General features: G+C 44.8%; 3 protein-coding genes across 12 annotated transcripts in view; 1 reads left to right on the top strand and 2 right to left on the bottom strand.

Annotated features, from left to right (window-relative positions):
* The window catches only part of PRMT7 (protein arginine methyltransferase 7), a 51,023-nt gene extending 44,932 nt beyond the window's left edge, over positions 1 to 6,091 (bottom strand). For 5 of the 6 annotated variants that reach the window (XM_045076215.1, XM_004744514.3, XM_045076216.1 and 2 more), the window contains exons 1-2: positions 5,966 to 6,091; positions 317 to 496 (exon numbers count right to left, since the gene is read on the bottom strand). In XM_045076215.1, coding sequence (XP_044932150.1) covers positions 317 to 411 — 95 coding nt within the window. In that variant the 5' untranslated portion in view covers positions 412 to 496; positions 5,966 to 6,091. The other variant, XM_004744516.3, reaches the window with a different exon arrangement.
* A 19-nt stretch (positions 6,092 to 6,110) lies between these two features.
* On the top strand, positions 6,111 to 13,782 carry SLC7A6OS (solute carrier family 7 member 6 opposite strand). The gene is made up of 5 exons (XM_004744509.3): positions 6,111 to 6,337; positions 6,462 to 6,743; positions 10,725 to 10,928; positions 11,947 to 12,064; positions 13,006 to 13,782. The coding sequence occupies exons 1-5, from the start codon at positions 6,143 to 6,145 to the stop codon at positions 13,134 to 13,136; spliced, it is 930 nt and encodes a 309-aa protein (XP_004744566.1). The 5' UTR covers positions 6,111 to 6,142; the 3' UTR covers positions 13,137 to 13,782.
* A 1,484-nt stretch (positions 13,783 to 15,266) lies between these two features.
* Positions 15,267 to 18,803, bottom strand: part of SLC7A6 (solute carrier family 7 member 6) — a 34,788-nt gene continuing 31,251 nt past the window's right edge. For 4 of the 5 annotated variants that reach the window (XM_045076211.1, XM_004744508.3, XM_045076213.1 and 1 more), the window contains 3 exons: positions 18,434 to 18,583; positions 18,137 to 18,320; positions 15,267 to 17,653 (listed from right to left, as the gene is read on the bottom strand). In XM_045076211.1, coding sequence (XP_044932146.1) covers positions 17,559 to 17,653; positions 18,137 to 18,320; positions 18,434 to 18,583 — 429 coding nt within the window. In that variant the 3' untranslated portion in view covers positions 15,267 to 17,558. The remainder of the gene's footprint in view (positions 17,654 to 18,136; positions 18,321 to 18,433; positions 18,584 to 18,803) is intronic. The other variant, XR_001178193.2, reaches the window with a different exon arrangement.

Raw genomic sequence — 18,803 nt, 5'->3', positions numbered from 1 at the left:
TACATTTCATGAACTCTTCAACTACTACTCCTCCTTCCAGAATTGAACCTTGGGTGCTCTTTGCTCCACCGGACAGACCCTCTGAGACTCCAGTAAGGCTGTTACATGATATCTCACTCTCCAAACAGAAAAGACTATGCCTAACCCCCACACAAAGCTACCTGCCTAAGGAGACCTGCTCGTGACCAACATCTGCCCCGATCAGAAGCACTGAGTAATGCCTAGTCCACATTCAGCCCGGGAGCATTCCAGGGCTCCCGTTTGGCAATCAAGTGCCCCACCAAGCTGCGAACAATCGTGAACACAACCTTGTTACCTTGCAATCTCCTGGTGGTAATCGTAGTGCTCATCCTCCTCCAGCCACTCCACAGATCCTGTGGTTGGGTTGGCCCGCCCGCAGAAGACTTTCATGGCGCCAATCAGCTCCTCAGTTTCAGCACAGAAAAGCAGCCTTACTTGTGGACACTTCTTGTGGACAGGTCTAATTGTCAGAATGCTATTCACAACATGATGCCCAAAACGTAGAGAAAAAAATTTTAAGTCAAATAAAAAGGAAAAAACTCAAGAAATACACAAAAGTGTCAAAGCCACTGAAAATATTTCTTACGCAGCATATGACATCAAAAACTACAACACATCTGGGCGCCTGGGTGGCTCAGTGGGTTAAGCCGCTGCCTTCGGCTCAGGTCATGATCTCAGGGTCCTGGGATCGAGTCCCGCATCGGGCTCTCTGCTCAGCAGGGAGCCTGCTTCCTCCTCTCTCTCTCTCTCTCTCTGCCTGCCTCTCTGCCTACTTTGATCTCTCTCTGTCAAATAAATAATAAAAACTTTAAAAAAAAAAAACTACAACACATCAATTCATAAAGCTATCTGGAAAACTTTAGCAGTCCTCAGCGATTCCAATAGGGGTCAGATGAGCCTAAGGGGTGCATCTGGGTGCGGCCTCAAAATAAAGGCAGGTGAGAAGCAGGTGAGAAGAGAAATAAAGCAGAGGGAACAGGAGGCTAACAGGAAAGGACGAACAAAGAGACGGGGGTGGTGGTAAAAGAGTGCCGCCGATCCTGCCTTAGTATATCGAACACTTAGTTTAAGGAAAAATATAAAGAGCAATTCAAACAAACTAGGAAAACCTTCATCTAACCAAATAAATCATAGCAAGCAAACATAGATAATCCCAGAAATATGCTGAGTCAAAAAATAAGCAAATCACAGAAGACGTACTGTGTGATTACATTTATATAATTTTCTAATTATGCAAAACAAGAACAATATATTCTTCAGGGATCACACTAAAAAGAATAGCAAGGAACGAGGACAGTGATTATCCTTAAAAGGGAAGGGAAGGGATGCCTGGGTGGCTCAGTGGGTTAAACCTCTGCCTTCGGCTTAGATCATGATCTCAGGGTCCTGGGATCAAGCCCCGCATCCTGGGGAGCCTGCTTCCCGCCCCCCTGCCTACTTGTGCTCTCTGTCGAATAAATAAATAATCTTTTAAATAAATAAATAAATAATAAAAAGGAAGGGAAAAGGCTGAGATCGAGGAGAGCCACACAGAGGAGTTCGAAATAGCATTGTTTCTTCTATAAATGGGTGGTAGGATTAAAGAGGTTCATGATACTGTCATTCTTTATGCCTTACTGTTTTTTAATAATGATTACTTCTTACCTACTCAAATATTTAATTTGAAAAGCAATTTAAAAAAATTTTTCATCTGGGATGCCTGCCTGGCTGTCTTTACACTGTGCAACTCTGGATCTCAGGGTCTTGAGCTGAAGCTCCACGATGGGTATAGAGATTAAAGAAATTTTTTTTCTAATTTAAGATTTTATTTATTTATTAGAGAGAGATAGACAGACAAGCAGAAAGGCAGAGGGAGAAAGAAAAACAAACTCCCTACTGAGCTGGGAGTTTGATGCGGGGCTTGATGCCAGGATCCTGGGATCATGACCTGAGCTAAAGATAGCTGCTTAACCAACTGAGCCACCCAGGTGTCCCTAAAGAAATAAAAATTTAAAAAATTTTTTTCATCTAAAAAATATCCTTCAGGGACGCCTGGGTGGCTCAGTTGGTTGGACGACTGCCTTCAGCTCAGGACATGATCGCAGGACCGTGATCGAGTCCCACATCGGGCTCGCGGCTCCACGGGGAGTCTGCTTCTCTCTCTGACCTTCTCCTTGCTCATGCTCTCTCTCAAATAAATAAATAAATAATCTTAAAAAAAAAAATCCTTCAAATAAATGTTGGCAGATTCACGTCTTAAACCCTTTTTCCACAGAGATCTATTTCTTTTTTTTTTTTTTTTTTTTAAAGATTTTATTTATTTATTTGACAGAGAGAGATCACAAGCACACAGAGAGGCAGGCAGAGAGGCCCGCAGAGAGCGAGGGAAGCAGGCTCCCTGCTGAGCAGAGAGCCCAATGTGGGGCTCGATCTCAGGACCCTGAGATCATGACCTGGGCCGAAGGCAGAGGCTTTAACCCAGTGAGCCACCCAGGCGCCCCCACAGAGATCTATTTCTGACAGAGAAACCCCACCACTCAAAGTCTAAAGGCACCTCTCAGTCAGTATAGGCTCTTCCAGCACCCTGCCTCTTACCTTCAGAAACATCAAGTGTTCCACACTTCCCTCCATTTCCCGTTAAACACTGATCTATCTTTAGGAAACCTTAGAAAGAATGACTACTTTGTAGATCACTAAAATGTCCCTAAGGTGCTTTACTGGCCAGAATTATGGCCTTTCTTTTGAAGTTATCCAGACTAACTTAACACTGAATTCTTTTTATTATTATTATTATTATTATTATTTATTTATTTGACAGAGACACAGCGAGAGTCAACACAAGCAGGGGATATGGGGGAGAGAGAAGCAGGCTTCTTACTGAGCAGGGAGCTCAATGTGGGGCCCAATCGCAGCACCCTGGGATCATAACCTGAGCAGAAGGCAGATGCCCAACAACTGAGCCACCCAGGTGCCCCTCTTTTTTTTTTTTTTTTTAAATATATTATTTACTTAGAAAGAGAGCCCTGCAAAGGGGGACGGGTAAGGGGAGAGGGAGAGCAAATCTCAAACAGACCCAACACTGAGCTCGGAGTTTGACACAGGAGTTCAATCTCACGACCCTGAGATCATGACCTGAGCTGAAATCAAGAGTCTGACACTTAAATCAACTGAGCCACTCAAACACCCGAAACACTGAATTCTTAACAAAAGAGGATGGGGGAAAATCTTTTCTGAAAAGACTCAGGCCATCAGCGGTCTGATTCAAGTAGTCAATTTACCCTTTGGTGAAACTCTACTTCTAAAATCTCAGGGTATCCATCCTCTCATCTAGTGGCTCTCAGACTTTGTGGCAAGTTCAGTAAGAAATGGCTTACATCAAGACACAATACACACACATAAACATAAGCTTTCAATAAACAGTATTAATTCTTCCTGTCAGCAAAGCCCTCTCATATATTCTACTCTACTTCATTTTTCTTTTAAACATTTTCTTTTTTAAACTGATCATGATCTGGGGTGCCTGGGTGACTTGGTTAAGTGTCAGCCTTCAGGTCAGGTCACGATCCCAGGGTCCTGGGATAAAGCCCCGTATCAGGCTCCCTGCTCAACAGAGAGCCTGCTTCTCCCTCCGCCCTGCTTGTGCTCTCTGCTGCTATCTCTGTTGCCAGTTCTGTCTCTCACTCAAATAAATAAATAAAACCTTTAGGGGTACCTGGGTAGCTTCATGGGTTAAGTCTCTGCCTTCAGTTCAGATCATGATCTCAGGGTCATGGGATCGAGAGCGCCACATCGGGCTTCCTGCTCAGCAAGGAGCCTGCCTCCCCAACCCCATCTCTGCCTGCTGCTCCGCCTACTATGATCTCTCTCTCTCTCTGTTAAGTAAATAAAATCTTTTTAAAAATATAAATAAATAAATAAATAATTTATAAAAATTGAACATGATCCACTAAACTGATGTCGTAATTGGTGGGTTGCAACCTATAGGTTAAAAAGCTTTGCTGGGGCACCTGGGTGGCTCAATCAATTGAGAAGCTACCTTCAGCTCAGGTCATGATCCCAGGATTCTGGGATGGGGCCCTGTGTTGGGCTCCCTGCTCAGCAGAGAGCCTGGATCTCCCTGTCCCTCTGCCTGCTGCTCTGCCTACTTGTGCTCTCTATCTCTCTGTTGAATGAATGAATAAAATCTTTTCAAAAAATTTAAAAAAAAATAAAAAGCTTTGCTAGAATCAGCTGTGAACATCTCCTATGCTAATTAAAAAAAAAGAAGAAGAAGAAGAAGAAGAAGAAGAATACAACTATCAGAATCCATAATGTGCTTTAGAAACTGTCCAAAAAATGCTACAGTAGAGAGAAATGGTCACATCTGGCCGAATGCTCAGGGAAGACTGAAAAGAAGGCTAGGAGATTTAGGCAGGCATGGGAGGGAGAGGGCACTTCAGTAGATTAGAAAGACTCAGACAGTCAGGCATAGTGAATAAACCAGTTTAGCTGAAGTAAAACTGAACAAGGAGTCAAACATGTCAGTGGGGTACATACTGTAGAAAGTCTTGAAACTCTTATCCTGTGGGCCACATGGGATCAATTCTGAAGTCCTTTAAAGGTTAACAGTGTAGTATTCCTTGGAATACTGTAAAGCCTGAAGGACTACAGTTTTTTTTCAACACCATAGAGAAGTTACTGGTTTTATATAAATGTAAATAAATGCTTGCAGATGGGAACCATGTCCTGTAACCTCTCTGGGTGAGAACCACACATCTTCTACAGAGAAATCCCCTCATTTATTATCACAACTTGTCTTTCTCCCAAAAGGAGCCACACTCCAGATTCAAGAGATATTTTGACAGAACCCCCCCTTTTCCAAAACCTGTAAACTCATATGATGGTTTATAAGGAGGGAATGAAAACAACCCTGCCAAGCCCTGAGTGAGTTACCAGTCAGATTTCAGAGCACATATTTGGTTCATTCATTCAAAATTTAGTAAAATTCACATAATGCCAAACACCGCATTAGGGACTGGAGGACTCCCATAACCAAAAACACTAGACCTTTGTCCTCCAAGAGATAGGGAGAGACAGTATAAACAACCACAGACTGTGTGGGTGCAAGAAAGGAAATTTGAAGGATGCTGTTAAAAAAGAATAACAAGGCTATGGAAAGACTGAGGAAGGTGACATTTGAGACATGCAAGATAAGTTAACAGTGATGGAAGAGTAGTGCTTCTGCCTCTGGAAACTTTACCCCTACTTTTCCCCTACCCCTATTTCCCTATGGGAATAAAGAACTAAGGACATAAGCAAAAACTGACAAAAGCCTGGGTGACTGAAGCACTTTGAGCTTAAGTAAAATAGAGTACCAGTGGGCTTCTGCAAATCACACTGGGCCACCCTGGCTTCGGAAAGGTGCCTGGATTTTGTTCCACATGCAGCACGCGTCACTCAAAAGTTTTAAGCACAAAAAAATCCACGTCAGATGTACGTGGATTTTCCCAAGCGGAACTTGGAGGCTCTCCCATCTCACCCCACGCGTTCCCACAGGGCCGCTCTGGCTAGCATGTGGTGATTGGACCGGTAAATGAACAACTCGATAAAGTGACTGATAAAATCGAGCCCATTAACAGCTCCCTGAATGAGAGAAACGTGGCCCAGCTACGGGAGCGACAGCTGGAGCTCCGTATGATTGTGGTTCGAGTTTCTGTCGCTGAGAGGTGGCACCAAGAACTATAATCTAGGTCTCCGTGGAGGTCTCCCGACAAAACCGTATCCCAGTTCTCTCGCCAGCCCAGGGACTCTAAGCCGTCCCATACGTACTATAGAAAGGTCCTCGAGAATTCGGAAGACACATACTCCCGCGGCCGAATACGCCCACGCCAGGACCGTCACCCCGAACTTTCGGGCTGACAAGAGATGACGGCTGCACCCAGGACTCTATTGCTACCCCACCTTCCCAACCCGCCCAGGGCCTCACCCGCCGCGGGAACCCTTCCGTCCACTGACACCGCCACCTCCACCTGCCCGCGGCTGGCGAAAGAGGGCGGGACCTCCCAGTGCCCGCTGGGCGTGCCGGGAGCGAGGCCCGGAAGCGGAACTTGGAGGCTCTCCCATCTCACCCCACGCGTTCCCACAGTGCTCCGCGACAGTCGCTATGGAGGCCGGCAGGACTGCAGTACTTCGCGTGAAGCGGAAGCGCAACGCAGAGCCTGCTGAAGCCCTAGTCCTCTCTTGTAAACGTCTCCGGAGCGGCGCGGTTGAGTCGGAGACCCAAAAGACAACCCCCGGGGATCTGGAGAGAGAGCCCGAGAATAATGTCTTCCAATTGGTGGCCACCGTGCGCTCCCAGGTATTGGGCGGGATGGAGCCGGTGCTTGAAGGGGATCGTAGGGCGCTGCTGGGACGAAATTGTATCCCTGACTCCTTGACGAACCTCCTGCTTACGCCGGCTTTCCTCCCCTACCACCTTCCAGGAGGAGCCAGTCCAGGCGCTAGTTCGAGCCGCACTGCGCCCTTCCCGGGGCAGCCAGCAGCGTATCCGCCGCGACCTCCGCGCTTCGGCTCAGGAGGTGCGGCAGGAGGGCCGCTACAGGGTAATCTCTAGCCGCCGATCCTCCGGGATTCCCTCGGGTGGCCTAGAGTCCGAAGACGCACCGGAAAACGCAGAAGCCTCGGAGGACGCAGGTTTCCAGCTGGTCGACCTGGTTCACGAGGAAGGAGACCCCGAGGCGGTCGCAACCTCAGGCTCTCCCAAAGTGAGTATCCCCGCCCAGAGGACAACGCTAGGCTTCTCCGGACAGATAGTGCCAAGAGTCTGGGCGTTAAGTCAGCCCACAGCTAAGAGGAGGCAGACGGCTTCGCCTTATTGATGGATGATATGTCAGCCGTGGTAACCTCGTTTTGCAGGTTAGGTTATTCGTTCATCATATATTTACTGAATAGCTACTATGTTCCAGGCATTGTTCTTAGGTTCTGTGGATATGGCTTTGAGGACTTAACGTTTAGGTAGAGGAGACAGTAAAAAAGCTAAATTCAATGTCAGATGGTGATATGGGCTTTACAGAGGTGGGGAGTGGCAGGGAAAGAGTGGTTCCGTTTCAGAGAGGGTCTCAGAAAATAACATTAGAATGAGAACTTGGAGGAGGCGAATGGCAAAGCACTGGATATCTGAAAGAAGAGCAGTTTTGTGTTTTCAAGATCACTGTGCCTGGAGCCCAGTGAACCAAAGAATAATAAGGAATTTGGGAGACGATTTCTGTTAGACCTTGAAAGTACCTTTAAGGACATACTGCCTTACACCCTGAGATGGGGGAATTACTGGAGGTTTTTGAGGAAGGTACAGATAGAACAGATGGAAAAATTCATCAAAGGGAGGTTAAAGGACTAGTCTTGGGTAGCGAATCGAGTTTGAGGCAGGTTGAAGTATAGAATGCAAGTCTTCTCATATTTAATCCAGTGTTCGTTCCATTTTACACTTACCAAATTTGTTTTGTACCTCAGTTCCAAGAAACAAACTCTAGTACATGTGTTAGGACTGTAGAGATAGAAAATTCTCAACCTAAGGTTTTTTGTTTGTTTGTTTTTGTTTTTATTTGACAGAGAGAAATCACAAGTAGACTGAGAGGCAGGCAGAAAGAGAGAGAGAGGGAAGCAGGCTCCCTGCTGAGCATAAAGCCTGATCCGGGACTCGATCCCAGGACGCTGAGATCATGACCTGAGCCGAAGGCAGCAGCTTAACCCACTGAGCCACCCAGGCGCCCCTCAACCTAAGGTTTGCCTCCTCCTGGTAAGCATTTAAAAAAAAAAAAGAAAAAAAAGCACTTCGCTTTTCTTTCCTTTTAATAGTTTTTGAAATTTAAGAACTGAAATTTTAGGGCGCCTGGGTGGCTCAGTGGGTTAAGCCGCTGCCTTCAGCTCAGGTCATGATCTCAGGGTCCTGGGATTGAGTCCCACATCGGGCTCTCTGCTCAGCAGGGAGCCTGCTTCCCTCTCTCTGCCTGCTTCTCTGTCTACTTGTGATCTCTCTCTCTCTGTGAAATAAATAAATAAATAATCTTAAAAAAAAAAAAGAACTGAAATTTTAATTCAAAATTTATCAAGCAAAAAATATTTAATCATGGTGCTAGTATACATGGATAACAATTTGGGCTTGATGACTATAGCCACATCTTTTACCAAAACTTACTGAAGACTGATTCATGAGTTACGAGTCAAATACCTTTTTTTTTTTTTTTTTTTTTTTTTTTTTTTTTTTTTTTTTTTTTTTTTTTTAAAGATTTTATTTATTTATCAGAGAGAGAGAGGGCGAGAGCAAGCACAGGCAGACAGAATAGCAGGCAGAGGCAGAGGGAGAAGCAGGCTCCCTGCCGAGCAAGGAGCCCGATGCGGGACTCGATCCCAGGACGCTGGGATCATGACCTGAGCCGAAGGCAGCTGCTTAACCAACTGAGCCACCCAGGCGTCCCTCAAATACCTTTTAAAAGTAACGAGTGTTGGGTGCCTAGGTAGCTCAGTTGGTTAATCGACTGCCTTCAGCTCAGGCCAAGATCCCGGAGTCCCAGGATCAAGTGCCACATCAGGTTCTCAGCTCCACAGAGTGTCTGCTTCTCCCTCTAACCTTCTCCTCTCTCATGCTTTCTCGCACTCTCTCTCTCACAAATGGATAAATACAATCTTAAAATTTTAATTGATTAATTAATTTAAAATTTTTAAAAAGTAAACCAGTGTTGAGTGGAATCGAATCAATCAAATAGCTCTTTAAGTTTTATAACAAAAACTAATATATAAACTGATGAAGGATGTGAACACAGATTTTTCTCAACAATGCAGGGGCACCCGGGTGGCTCAGTGGGTTAAAGCCTCTGCCTTCGGCTCCGGTCATGATCCCGGGGTCCTGGGATCGAGCCCCACATTGGGCTCTCTGCTTAGCAGGGAGACTGCTTCCCCCCTCTCTCTGCCTGCCTCTCTGCCTACTTGTGATCTCTCTTTCTTTTTCTGTCAAAATAAATCTTTAAAATAAAATAAAATGTTGCCTTTTGCCTAATGAAAGGTATTTTAGTGTGGTTTATGTATAATATTAAATAAAGAATACTTAACACTTCTTACATTTTATAGATGATCTATAAGGTCAGATGCTTTTAAAATTCAGTGTGATAGGACATAGTAGCCAACTTTGCTTGTGAATTCTTTATGAAGCCAGACTGAGTTCTTGTCTTTTTTTTTTTCAGGATTGGCTTTTAAACAGCTATTCAGAAACACAACTGTAGACTTAATTGCAGATTTTTAAAAAATGTTTGCTCTCAATAATTATTTTTTAAAAATGGATTTAAGCTGAAAGCAAATTTTGGGTTTTATGCCTACTAAACTATCAAGGGAAAGGTTGTTGGTAGCACTCTGGCAAGGCCATGATTAAAATGGTAACACAACTATAGTGCTTAAAATTGATGTGAGGCTTCTAGAAAACATGAAGCATGGCTTTACGTATCAGAAATTCTAAAAATATCTTGGGGCCTATCTTAAAACTACTTAAATTTATTTTTATTGTTTGGATTCCAAAGGCATCCAAACATCTAAAGAAATTTTAAAATAGTGACAGCATTTTTAAGATTTTACCCATTTATTTGACAGACACACAGCGAGCTAGAGGGAGCAAAAGCAGGGGAGTGGGAGAGGGAGACGCAGACTCCCTGCTGAGCAGGGAACCTGATGCAGGGCTCGATCCCAGGACCCTGGGATCATGACCTGAGCCACAGGGAGAGGCCCAGTGACTGAGTCGCCCAGGTGCCCCAGTAACAGCATTTATAACATTTACCATGTTATAGTTCTCATTAATTTTTTTTAAAGATTTTATTTATTTGACAGAGAGAGCACACATAAGCAGTGGAAACCACAGACAGAGAGAGGGGGAAGCGGGCTCCCCACTGAGCAGGGAGCCCAATGCGGGACTCAATCCCAGGACCCCTGGGATCATGACCTGAGCCGAAAGCTGATGCTTAACCAACTGAGCCACCCAGGTGCCCCAGTGACAGCATTTATTTACCACGTTACAGTTCTCGTTAATTTTATTTTTTAAATTTAAATTTAATTAACATATAATGTTTGTTTCAGGGATGCAAGTCTGTGATTCATCAGTCTTATATAATAACCAGTGCTCATTACAACACATACCCTCCCCAATGTCCATCACCCAGTACATTTCTCATTTATTTGATGCCATTTAAATTTTAAGCAAATAAAGTACTATTTTATTTTTTTTAAAAAGTGAAAAAAGTTCATTTTACTTTATCTAGTCATCTTACTGGATGACTTACAGGTATAGACATCATCGTGGGCAACCCAGGTGGTAGCAGTCATCAGAGCTCAGGAATCGCCTTTAGACCCCTATAGGAGGTCACACAAAATGCAGAGGCATTTGCAGAACAACCATAGAGGTGCTCCTGTGGGCCTGCACATCCCTAAAGGGGAAATCTTCTCAGGCCAGTCTTTCTGTGTCCTCTCTTATGTTGGTCAAGCACAAAAGAGCAGAAAACTATCTTTTAAGTCTCCCAAAGAAAAACTAAACAATTATTTTAGAAATAGCTAATTTTTAAATTTCATAGCTAATAGACTAGTAGGACATAGGGATAAGAGTCTTGAATCAACTGTAGAGAGACTTCCTTCACTCAAATCTTAGATTCCTCCTTTTGGAACATCCATATTTTAGATCATGTATGTATCATGTCTCGATTTCTTTACAGACATCTGACCCGGATGTGATCCTCTGCAATTCCGTACAGTTGATCCGTGAACGGTTGACTCTGTCTGAGGATGGACCAAGAATCGGGCACCAGGAGGAACAGAAAGATGACTATGTGTATGATATTTACTACTTGGAGACGGCCACTCCAGGATGGATTGAGAACATCCTCTCTGTGCAACCCTATTGCCAGGAGTGGGAGCTGGTAAGGGGGCCCATGTGACGATGAGAGGCATGAAGTAGCCTAAGCAGTTCTCTGGTCTGGGTGCTTTGCTTGGGTTCCACATTGTCTCTTAACTCTTATCCTTGTTTAAATGGAAAAATTTATTCTGAATGCCTTTAGGAACCTGGGTTTAGTGCAGGGAATTTTGAGAATGACAGTCTACACTGATAATTTTTGCTCTTAATAGATCTTTTACAAGATTTGCAACATCACCTTTATCATTTATAACATCCATTTCAGAGGAAAACATGTTTCCCATATAGGGGCTTATAATAAAGACAGAATAAACCAGAAATTCTTAACATGAATGGGAATAAAAACTTTTTTTTTTAACTGGGAGGAAACCTTGGATTAAGAAAACTAACATCCTGGCTTTTTTTTTTTTTTTTTTAAGCAGTCTCTATACCCAATATGGGACTTGAACTCACAACCCTGAAATCAAGAGTTGCAGCTCTATTGACTGAGCCAGCCAAGCACCCCTTGAAATCATTATTAAAACAAATTCTAAAATGAGGCAAGGCACCTTATCCCATACCTGCATTGCAGCCATAGCCTCACAGTTAGGCACCCACGTTGGACCATTGCATAGCCTCTCTTCCTGCACACCTCGCACTTGGGTTTTGGTTCTGATTTTGGGCATCACCCATAATCCATATCATCTCTCTCCCACCTGACTGTCCACTTAAAGATCACTGCCAATACCTACTCAGAGCTGTCTCTCCTCCCCACCATGGTGTGTACGCCTCTGGAGGTCATCCTATCCTGCTAGGAGTGTGATGGCTGGAGCTAGACTCTGAGGGGGGAGTAGGCCTGCCATCTCTACCTTGTAGCCCAAGGTTACTATAGCCTCTTGTGCAGCAGACTCAGACCAGCTCCTAGGCTGCCTGTTTCCCAGACAGTGCTCTTAAGTGATTTTTCCGAGTTGGTCTGCTAATAGCTTTCCCCACAGCACAACCTTAGAAGTTTTGACTTATACTCAGGTTTGTGTTGAGATATGCAGGTGAATGATGACCAGGAACCAGAAGATATTTATGAAGATGACGATGATGAGAACAGTGAGAATAACTGGCGCAATGAGTATCCAGAGGAGGAGAACACAGACGGAGATGAGTCCAGAGGTACGGGGGTGGCAGTCTTGGATGGGAAGGGACGGGTGGGATCCAAGACTGAGGTGTGAGCATAGTTACCATCTTAACTGTATAACTTACCTGGCTTTCCTTCTCTGCTGTTGAACTCCCAACAGCTCAACCACAAGCTGTTGGAGCTATAATAGGAGCCCCAAGAACTGGTGTTTCCAAAGGACCTGCTGGGGTTTTAATGTCAGTCAGGCCCAGGTTCAAATCCTTAGTCTGTCATTGCATGTCTGTACATCTTGGGGAAATTACTTCACCTCATCCTCTCTCCAGAAAACAAGAGTATTGCACTAACTTCAGTGATTGGGATTAAGGGAAACATCTCAGCTCAGTGTCTCTACTCCTGCTTCAGTCAGGAAGGTATTGAAGAGATTTGCCAGTCAGAGTAGGGCTAGGATTTTGATAAATCAGTTATCTAACTTCTCAAGAAGTTGCTTTGTTTATGTTTTGAGAAAGATGCCACAGAGATACGGTACCTGGGGGAAAGAGGAAGGAAAGATATTCTGATGATACAGTTCCTTCAGGGATTATGTTCTTTGTGCCAACAAAAAGATTCTTTGGTGTCTGTTAATGGAGGGACAATTAATTAAACTGTGAATATTCTACTGGGGAAGTACCTGTGCTATGTTAAAAGGATAGGGACAAACGTGATATTATGTTTACAATATGACTACAACTATAGTAACAAAAAGAAATCCTTTACCTAGGGGAGAAATGAAAAACTACTCCAGTGTTAAGGGATTTGGTTTAGGTGGTAGAAACAGGATTGCCTTCTTTTTACTGCCCTAAATTCTCTTTACTGAGCAAGTATTTTAGAAGGGAGAACAACAACAGAATATGACCCAAAAAACAGACCTTCTTGAGATGGGAGAGTTACAGTGGTCACCTAGAAACTCACACAGAGCCCATTCCTTTTACCATTCTAGGCTCAGATGAATATGACAGCCTCAGTGAAGAGGAAAGAGGCAACAGCAGACCACAGATGTGGAGCAAATACCCTTTGGATGTGCAGAAGGAGTTTGGCTATGACAGCCCCCATGACCTGGATTCAGACTGATGTTCCTATGATACATGTGAAGTTCAGTCATGTGCCCTGAGGTCTCTGCCTGCAGCTTCAGCCACCCTGGTAACATCCCTGGGTTTTGTAGTTTAACACAAAAGGAAAAAGCGTGTCCAGCAGCACCATCCGGTCAGTGGAAACTTGAGCTAAAGGAATTTGTCTTTTTTAGTAACAGTAGGGCCCCTTTACCTCAATCAAAAATGACTCTACAGTCTAGGGGAAATAAATGCCATAAAAGTGAAGCTTCCTCGCCTGGGGATTTTCCCATTCTCCTCCTATGCTAAAGCCAATAAGTGGAAGAGAAACTCCTGTTTCCTCAGCACTAAGCTTTAGCTTTCCCATACCACCAGGCCACTGCCTCTACTGAAAGCTGGTTCTTTTGATAGAATCTAGAAGGGCTACATTGGGTCCTTTATAGCAGCACCAACAGGATAGTGGTGGCTGTTAGAGAGGGAAGTAGACTCTGCCTGAGCTCTGAGAAGTTTTAAGTTATTAGCTGTCTCCACCGCCCTGCTTCCTGACTCTGATAATGGTTGTAGAGACTGCTGTTTTCCTTTGGCAGTGGTGCCAGGGAGAACAGGATGTATGAATGTGATACTCTGTGTTTAGTAAAAATTAAAGAGAACAAGAAAATTCCTTAAAACCTTTTTTTTTCTTTTTTAAAGATTTATTTATCTGAGAGAGAACACAAGCCGGAGGAAGGGGCAGAGGGAGAGATGGATCCTCAAGAGACCCCCCTGCCAAAGCACAGAGCCCAGCGTCGGGGGTGGGGAGAGGGAGGATGCAGGGGAGTGATTCCAGGACCTCGAAACTATGACCTGAGCTGAAATCAAGAGTTGGCCACCTACCCCATTGAGCCACCCAGGTGCCCCTACTTAAAAACCCTTTAAATCTGAGTCTTTTTTTAAATTAACATATAGTGTATTATTTGCCCCAGGGTTTGGTTTTGTTTTGTTTTTTAAGATTTTATTTATTTGAGAGAGAGCATGGGGGGTGGGATTGGACAGAGGGAGAGGGAGAAGCTGGCTTTCCCCTGAGCAGGGAGCCTGATGCTCAATCCCAGGACCCTAAGCCAAAAGCTTAACTGACTGAGCCACTTAGATGCCCCAGATCTCAATGTTTTTACATGTTTTTCCACTGTACTCACTCTCTCCCATCCCCACCCTCCACCAAAAATGGGGAGACAGGTTTCAGGCTTGACCTTAGACACTAAGGACTTCAAGCAAGTGAGGAAAAGGTAAACATATCCTAAAATTAGCTTTCCAGTGAGAAAGGTCAGCTATTCACAGCACTCACCAAAAACAGTGACCAATTCTATTACCAAAACTTAGGTTCCCTATAAGGAAAACCTGACCCTACTTCTTTGCATACCTCAAACATCTTAACTCGGAGTTGGCACTTCTTCTAATAATGTAACATTGTCCCATAGAACCTTGTGCAAAGATGGGTATGTTCTATATCTACACTGTGTAGTAGTGGCCACTAGCCACATGTGGCTCAGCTCTTGAGAAGTTCACCTGAGGAATCAGATTTTTTATTTTAACTAGCTACATGTAGCTAGTAGTTACTATACTGGACAGCACAGGTCTGGGAAAACAATACACAGAACATTTTGATTCAAAATGTGCTTTCTTGCCATGTGCCACAGACTCACTATCATGTACACGGGTATGTCTTCTTCCCACACTTTTAAGATTTCATATTCTTCCATCCTGCCTCCACCCATTCTTCACTATGTATTCATTTTGAGGGTCTTTACCTACTTTATTTCCTATTCACGTTAAACCATCCTAAGTGGTTAAATTCTGTGTGTTCACATACTCAGGCTCTACTCTTGTGGCTAGAAAACCAACAAACTATTGATTTACCATCCTAACTATCCACAAAGGTACAATTCAGTGTTGCAAGCAATAGGCAGCAATTTATACGTATAATACTAGTCATCTCAGTCTCCTGTAGGCATAGAAACAAAGGATTAAAAACCACTCCGTGCCATTATAATGTGCTCACTGCTGTTTATGTACTCATTAAGGTTTGCCAACATTAAAGGGCTGACAATCTCATACTGTACCTACTGCAAAAGAGATTAGCACACCAGGAGAAGGATTGAAGGAGACGAACAACAAAGACCTTGCAGAAATTTAATTCCACCATGAAACTTGACTGCTGTAGGGAGTCTCTGGCTTCCCTCCCACAGAAGGGTTCCTGGGTGAAGTCTGTATCCAGCACAGAGGGGAAGAATGCAGTTGCCATCCAATAATGAGAGGGGGATGACATGGCTCACTAAGCTTGTTCTGGGGCACTTAGGGTGTGAGGCCCATGCTTCCCCCAGGAGCCACAGGGGGAAGCAAGTTCCTGGGATTAGCTGGTCATTTACTTCAGGTGAGAAAGCTAAAACCTGGGTCAGGGATCCTTAAGACAAGCACACTCTGCTTAAAGGATTAGCTCCAGAGGATCCCTGGGATAGGTGCCATCTTGGCTCAGACAGGAGTCATGTTTACGTACTCTAGGCAAGTCAGCCTTTGCATAAGACTCCCTGTTGCCAGAAAGGAATTTGCTGTGCAAATCCCCAACCCATGACAGTAGGAATGTCCCCTCATTTTCTCATCCATACATGCCCTAAACCAAAGGCAGCTGTCCTCATGCTCCCCTAAATTGTCTTTATTAAACAAGTATGGCCAAGGTTGCTCCCCTGGCTGCAACTGAGGCCACTTGATAGAAAAGAATGGTCAGAAAGGGAGATTGCCTCATAGTTCTTGTCTTTACCAGTGACCAGTTCTAAAATGAAAGGATAAGATGTCCAGGCATGGAGTTAGCCAAGTCAGCAGGTTCCTCTGGAGCCAGGATGACAGTGTCTGGAAGCATCACAGGACAGCTGTATAGTCCACTGCAACCATGGCTGCCCATGAGGGAACATCCACGAGGCCAAGCCTACTCTGGCCTGACCTGGATGCTAAAAGCACACCCTGAGCACCAGAATTAGTTGCTTCCAATCATGCAGTCTGCTGAGGAGCCAGATTGAGGTTGAAGCAGCTTTGTCCCCCAAAGTCTTCTCTGATCTCCACAAGGAGAAAATAGATGTCCACACAAGTACCAAGCTCTTCCTGAGACTGCAGGCCCATCAGACCTCCAGCAAGGGGAGGCAGACAGGACAGGAATGCACTATCCTGACGATCCACACCAAGACAGTTCAAGAGTGTAAACAAAGCCCAGTGCTGGGGACAGAAAAGGAGGATGCAGTCTGGTGTGAGGTTTTTGGAAAAGGGCAATGACCACTTCTAGCACCAAGGTGGGCTTGCATGGGTCTGCACAGCAGTCCCTCACACCAGCCCTTATAGACAGAAACAAGCTATTTGGTGGCTTGAGTCCATGAGATGTTCTCTAAGCCATTGATGGCTGAGAGAATTCAGGTAATCCACTTGAATTCTAAAACAGTTTATGTCCTCCTAAAGGTCATACCAGGAACCAGAGGTTTACCTTCTATCATCTAGAATAAAGACCTGAGGTCTCAAGTAAAATAAGGGATTATCCTTCAAAATAGCAGAATTTCAGACTTCTGACTCATGAATTTTTTCATTTGTCCTTGCTGATTTGAGCCAGGTGCTTATATAATCTGTGACCTACTGACCAAAATGTAACCAATACACGAGTAAAAAAAAAAAATCTTTAAAGTTCATCTTTGCAGCTAAGACTCAACAGAAGACTGTGCTAAAACCAAGCAAAAAAATCTGTGGTCAGAGGCTGACCCACACCAGCACACAGAGACACCTCTAAGGGCAGAGGGACTCAGGAGTATTTTGAGTTTTTAAACACAATCAGCTTATTGCATCCTGAAGATGAATGAACACCAGTGCTATGCCAGAACTGGTGTCCTGGACTAAATAATGTCAATAAATAATGAAATACAGCTGTCTTCCTAGGGAAAGATCTTGAGTCAGAGGAAGAAGTGGTAGCATGTTAGGCCTCTAGAGTCAGGTGTTTGGACCTGATCAGAGGAAACCTTCCCATAAAGCAGCCCCTTTGTAGAGGCTCCTGATTCAAACCTCAAATAACAAATTCCGAACCACCAGCCACATCTATTAACCTAGCACTCCCTCCCTCTTCCCTCAGTACAGTTGCCCAAGTGTTTGGTAAGCTATACCGACTCAACCAGGATTAAAACTAAACTATTCCCCTGACCAAGCCCTCCCCACCACCACCCTCTGTAAAGTTCCCACTTTCAGGCTGGCCTTGGACCCTGAGTCTCCTCCCACAGCTTACCAATGAGAGTGACCGCCAGAGCAGGCCATCAGCCCTGAGTCCCCCTTATATAATGTGGGCCACCAGACTCCTTTAGGACAAGAGGGTTAGGCCTGCAGTCTTGTCATCTGGACTTTGGTGGCTGGCCTTCCAGGCCTCAAGGGACATCATATCTGGCCTCTAGTCTGTTTTCCTCTCAACCTTTTTCTCTTCTGCTACATCAAGCTCAGTCAGGACACAAAAGCAAAGCTTCTGGGTGACTCTGGTGACAGCAGCTAAATGAAAATAGAGAACAGAATTCAGCAAGCTGACAGCCTACAACTTCAATATGAACACCCCAAAGTTGATTAAAGCATGTCTGTGGTTCCCTCCCACCTGTCGCCTGGGTATACTGCACCAGGCTTTGCCTCTTACCACCAGCAAGCATCACTGTCCTTCCTTCCGTGCCCAACCAGAAAGTGATGCATGACTCCTCATCTTCCCACATGGATTGCACTTTAAAAAGGGAGTGTTTTAAGCCAAAAATAGGACTCTAAAGTTAGAACTAAAGTGCTCATGTCAAGATCAAAAGGGAAGAAGTCATGTGGAGCAACCAGGTCTCGTGGTCTCCAGCATATCACTAATATAAGGGAAGCTGTTAGCCACCACTCCCACCTCTGCATGCATCTGTGCGCATGCATGTGTGCATGCATGTACGCGCGCACACACACACACACACACACACACACAAGCCGTGCGTAATGGGCAAAGAAGCTCACCCAGGACATTCCGAATAAGGACTGGCCTCTGGGACTCAGGCAAGTAAACACCCACGAAGTAGACAGGAATCCCAGAGAGGGCAATCCCGATGCCAATGAGGGAATTGATGGTGTCACTGTATAGCGGCACAATCACCAGAAACAAGGAGCATATGCAGAACACGATGGGAAAAACCAGGCTCAGCTGAAATGGAGAGAGGTGAGATATTAGGTAAAGTGCTATGGGGAACAGGGTACAGAGAAGTCACGTTGGGGAGATGGCCCACCCCCCACCCCAGCGTGTCCAGAGTCACTGACCTTGAGAGGCCGGGGTCGCTCGGGCTCCTTCCAGCGAAGATAGAGCTGTCCAGCAACAGATAGGCCCACAAAGAACCAATAGCTAAAGCTGAAGTAGTTGATGAGCAGGAAAACATCTTCCACGGTGAGGTAGATGAGTGTCATGGTACACTGGAGGGGGGAGATGGAAGGAGGAGTGGGCATTGTCACCACCAGGCCATTCCAGGATACTCCAACCACCCAGCAATCAGTACCAGGTCTGCTGCTCACTGCTGATTTAGCTTATCAGGTCACCTCCAGTTATTTTCAGTGACCCCTTGGCATCAGATAGGTCTAACCACTGTATTAACCTTCAAAGTGGAATCTCTCCCTCTCCTATTGAGGGCTCTTC

This window comes from Mustela putorius, unplaced genomic scaffold (assembly GCF_011764305.1).
Source record: "Mustela putorius furo isolate JIRA1106 unplaced genomic scaffold, ASM1176430v1.1 tig00000174_pilon_pilon_pilon, whole genome shotgun sequence".
Classification (NCBI taxonomy): Eukaryota; Metazoa; Chordata; class Mammalia; order Carnivora; family Mustelidae; genus Mustela; species Mustela putorius.
This window is presented reverse-complemented; position numbering and strand designations above follow the sequence as displayed.

What these genes read in the sequence shown, in the direction of transcription:
- SLC7A6OS (XM_004744509.3), top strand. Translation starts at nt 6,143, where the DNA reads ATGGAGGCCGGCAGGACTGCAGTACTTCGCGTGAAGCGGAAGCGCAAC. An exon ending in CAACCTCAGGCTCTCCCAAA is followed by an intron (nt 6,744 to 10,724) that starts GTGAGTATCCCC and finishes ATTTCTTTACAG; the next exon opens with ACATCTGACCCGGATGTGAT. An exon ending in ATTGCCAGGAGTGGGAGCTG is followed by an intron (nt 10,929 to 11,946) that starts GTAAGGGGGCCC and finishes TGAGATATGCAG; the next exon opens with GTGAATGATGACCAGGAACC.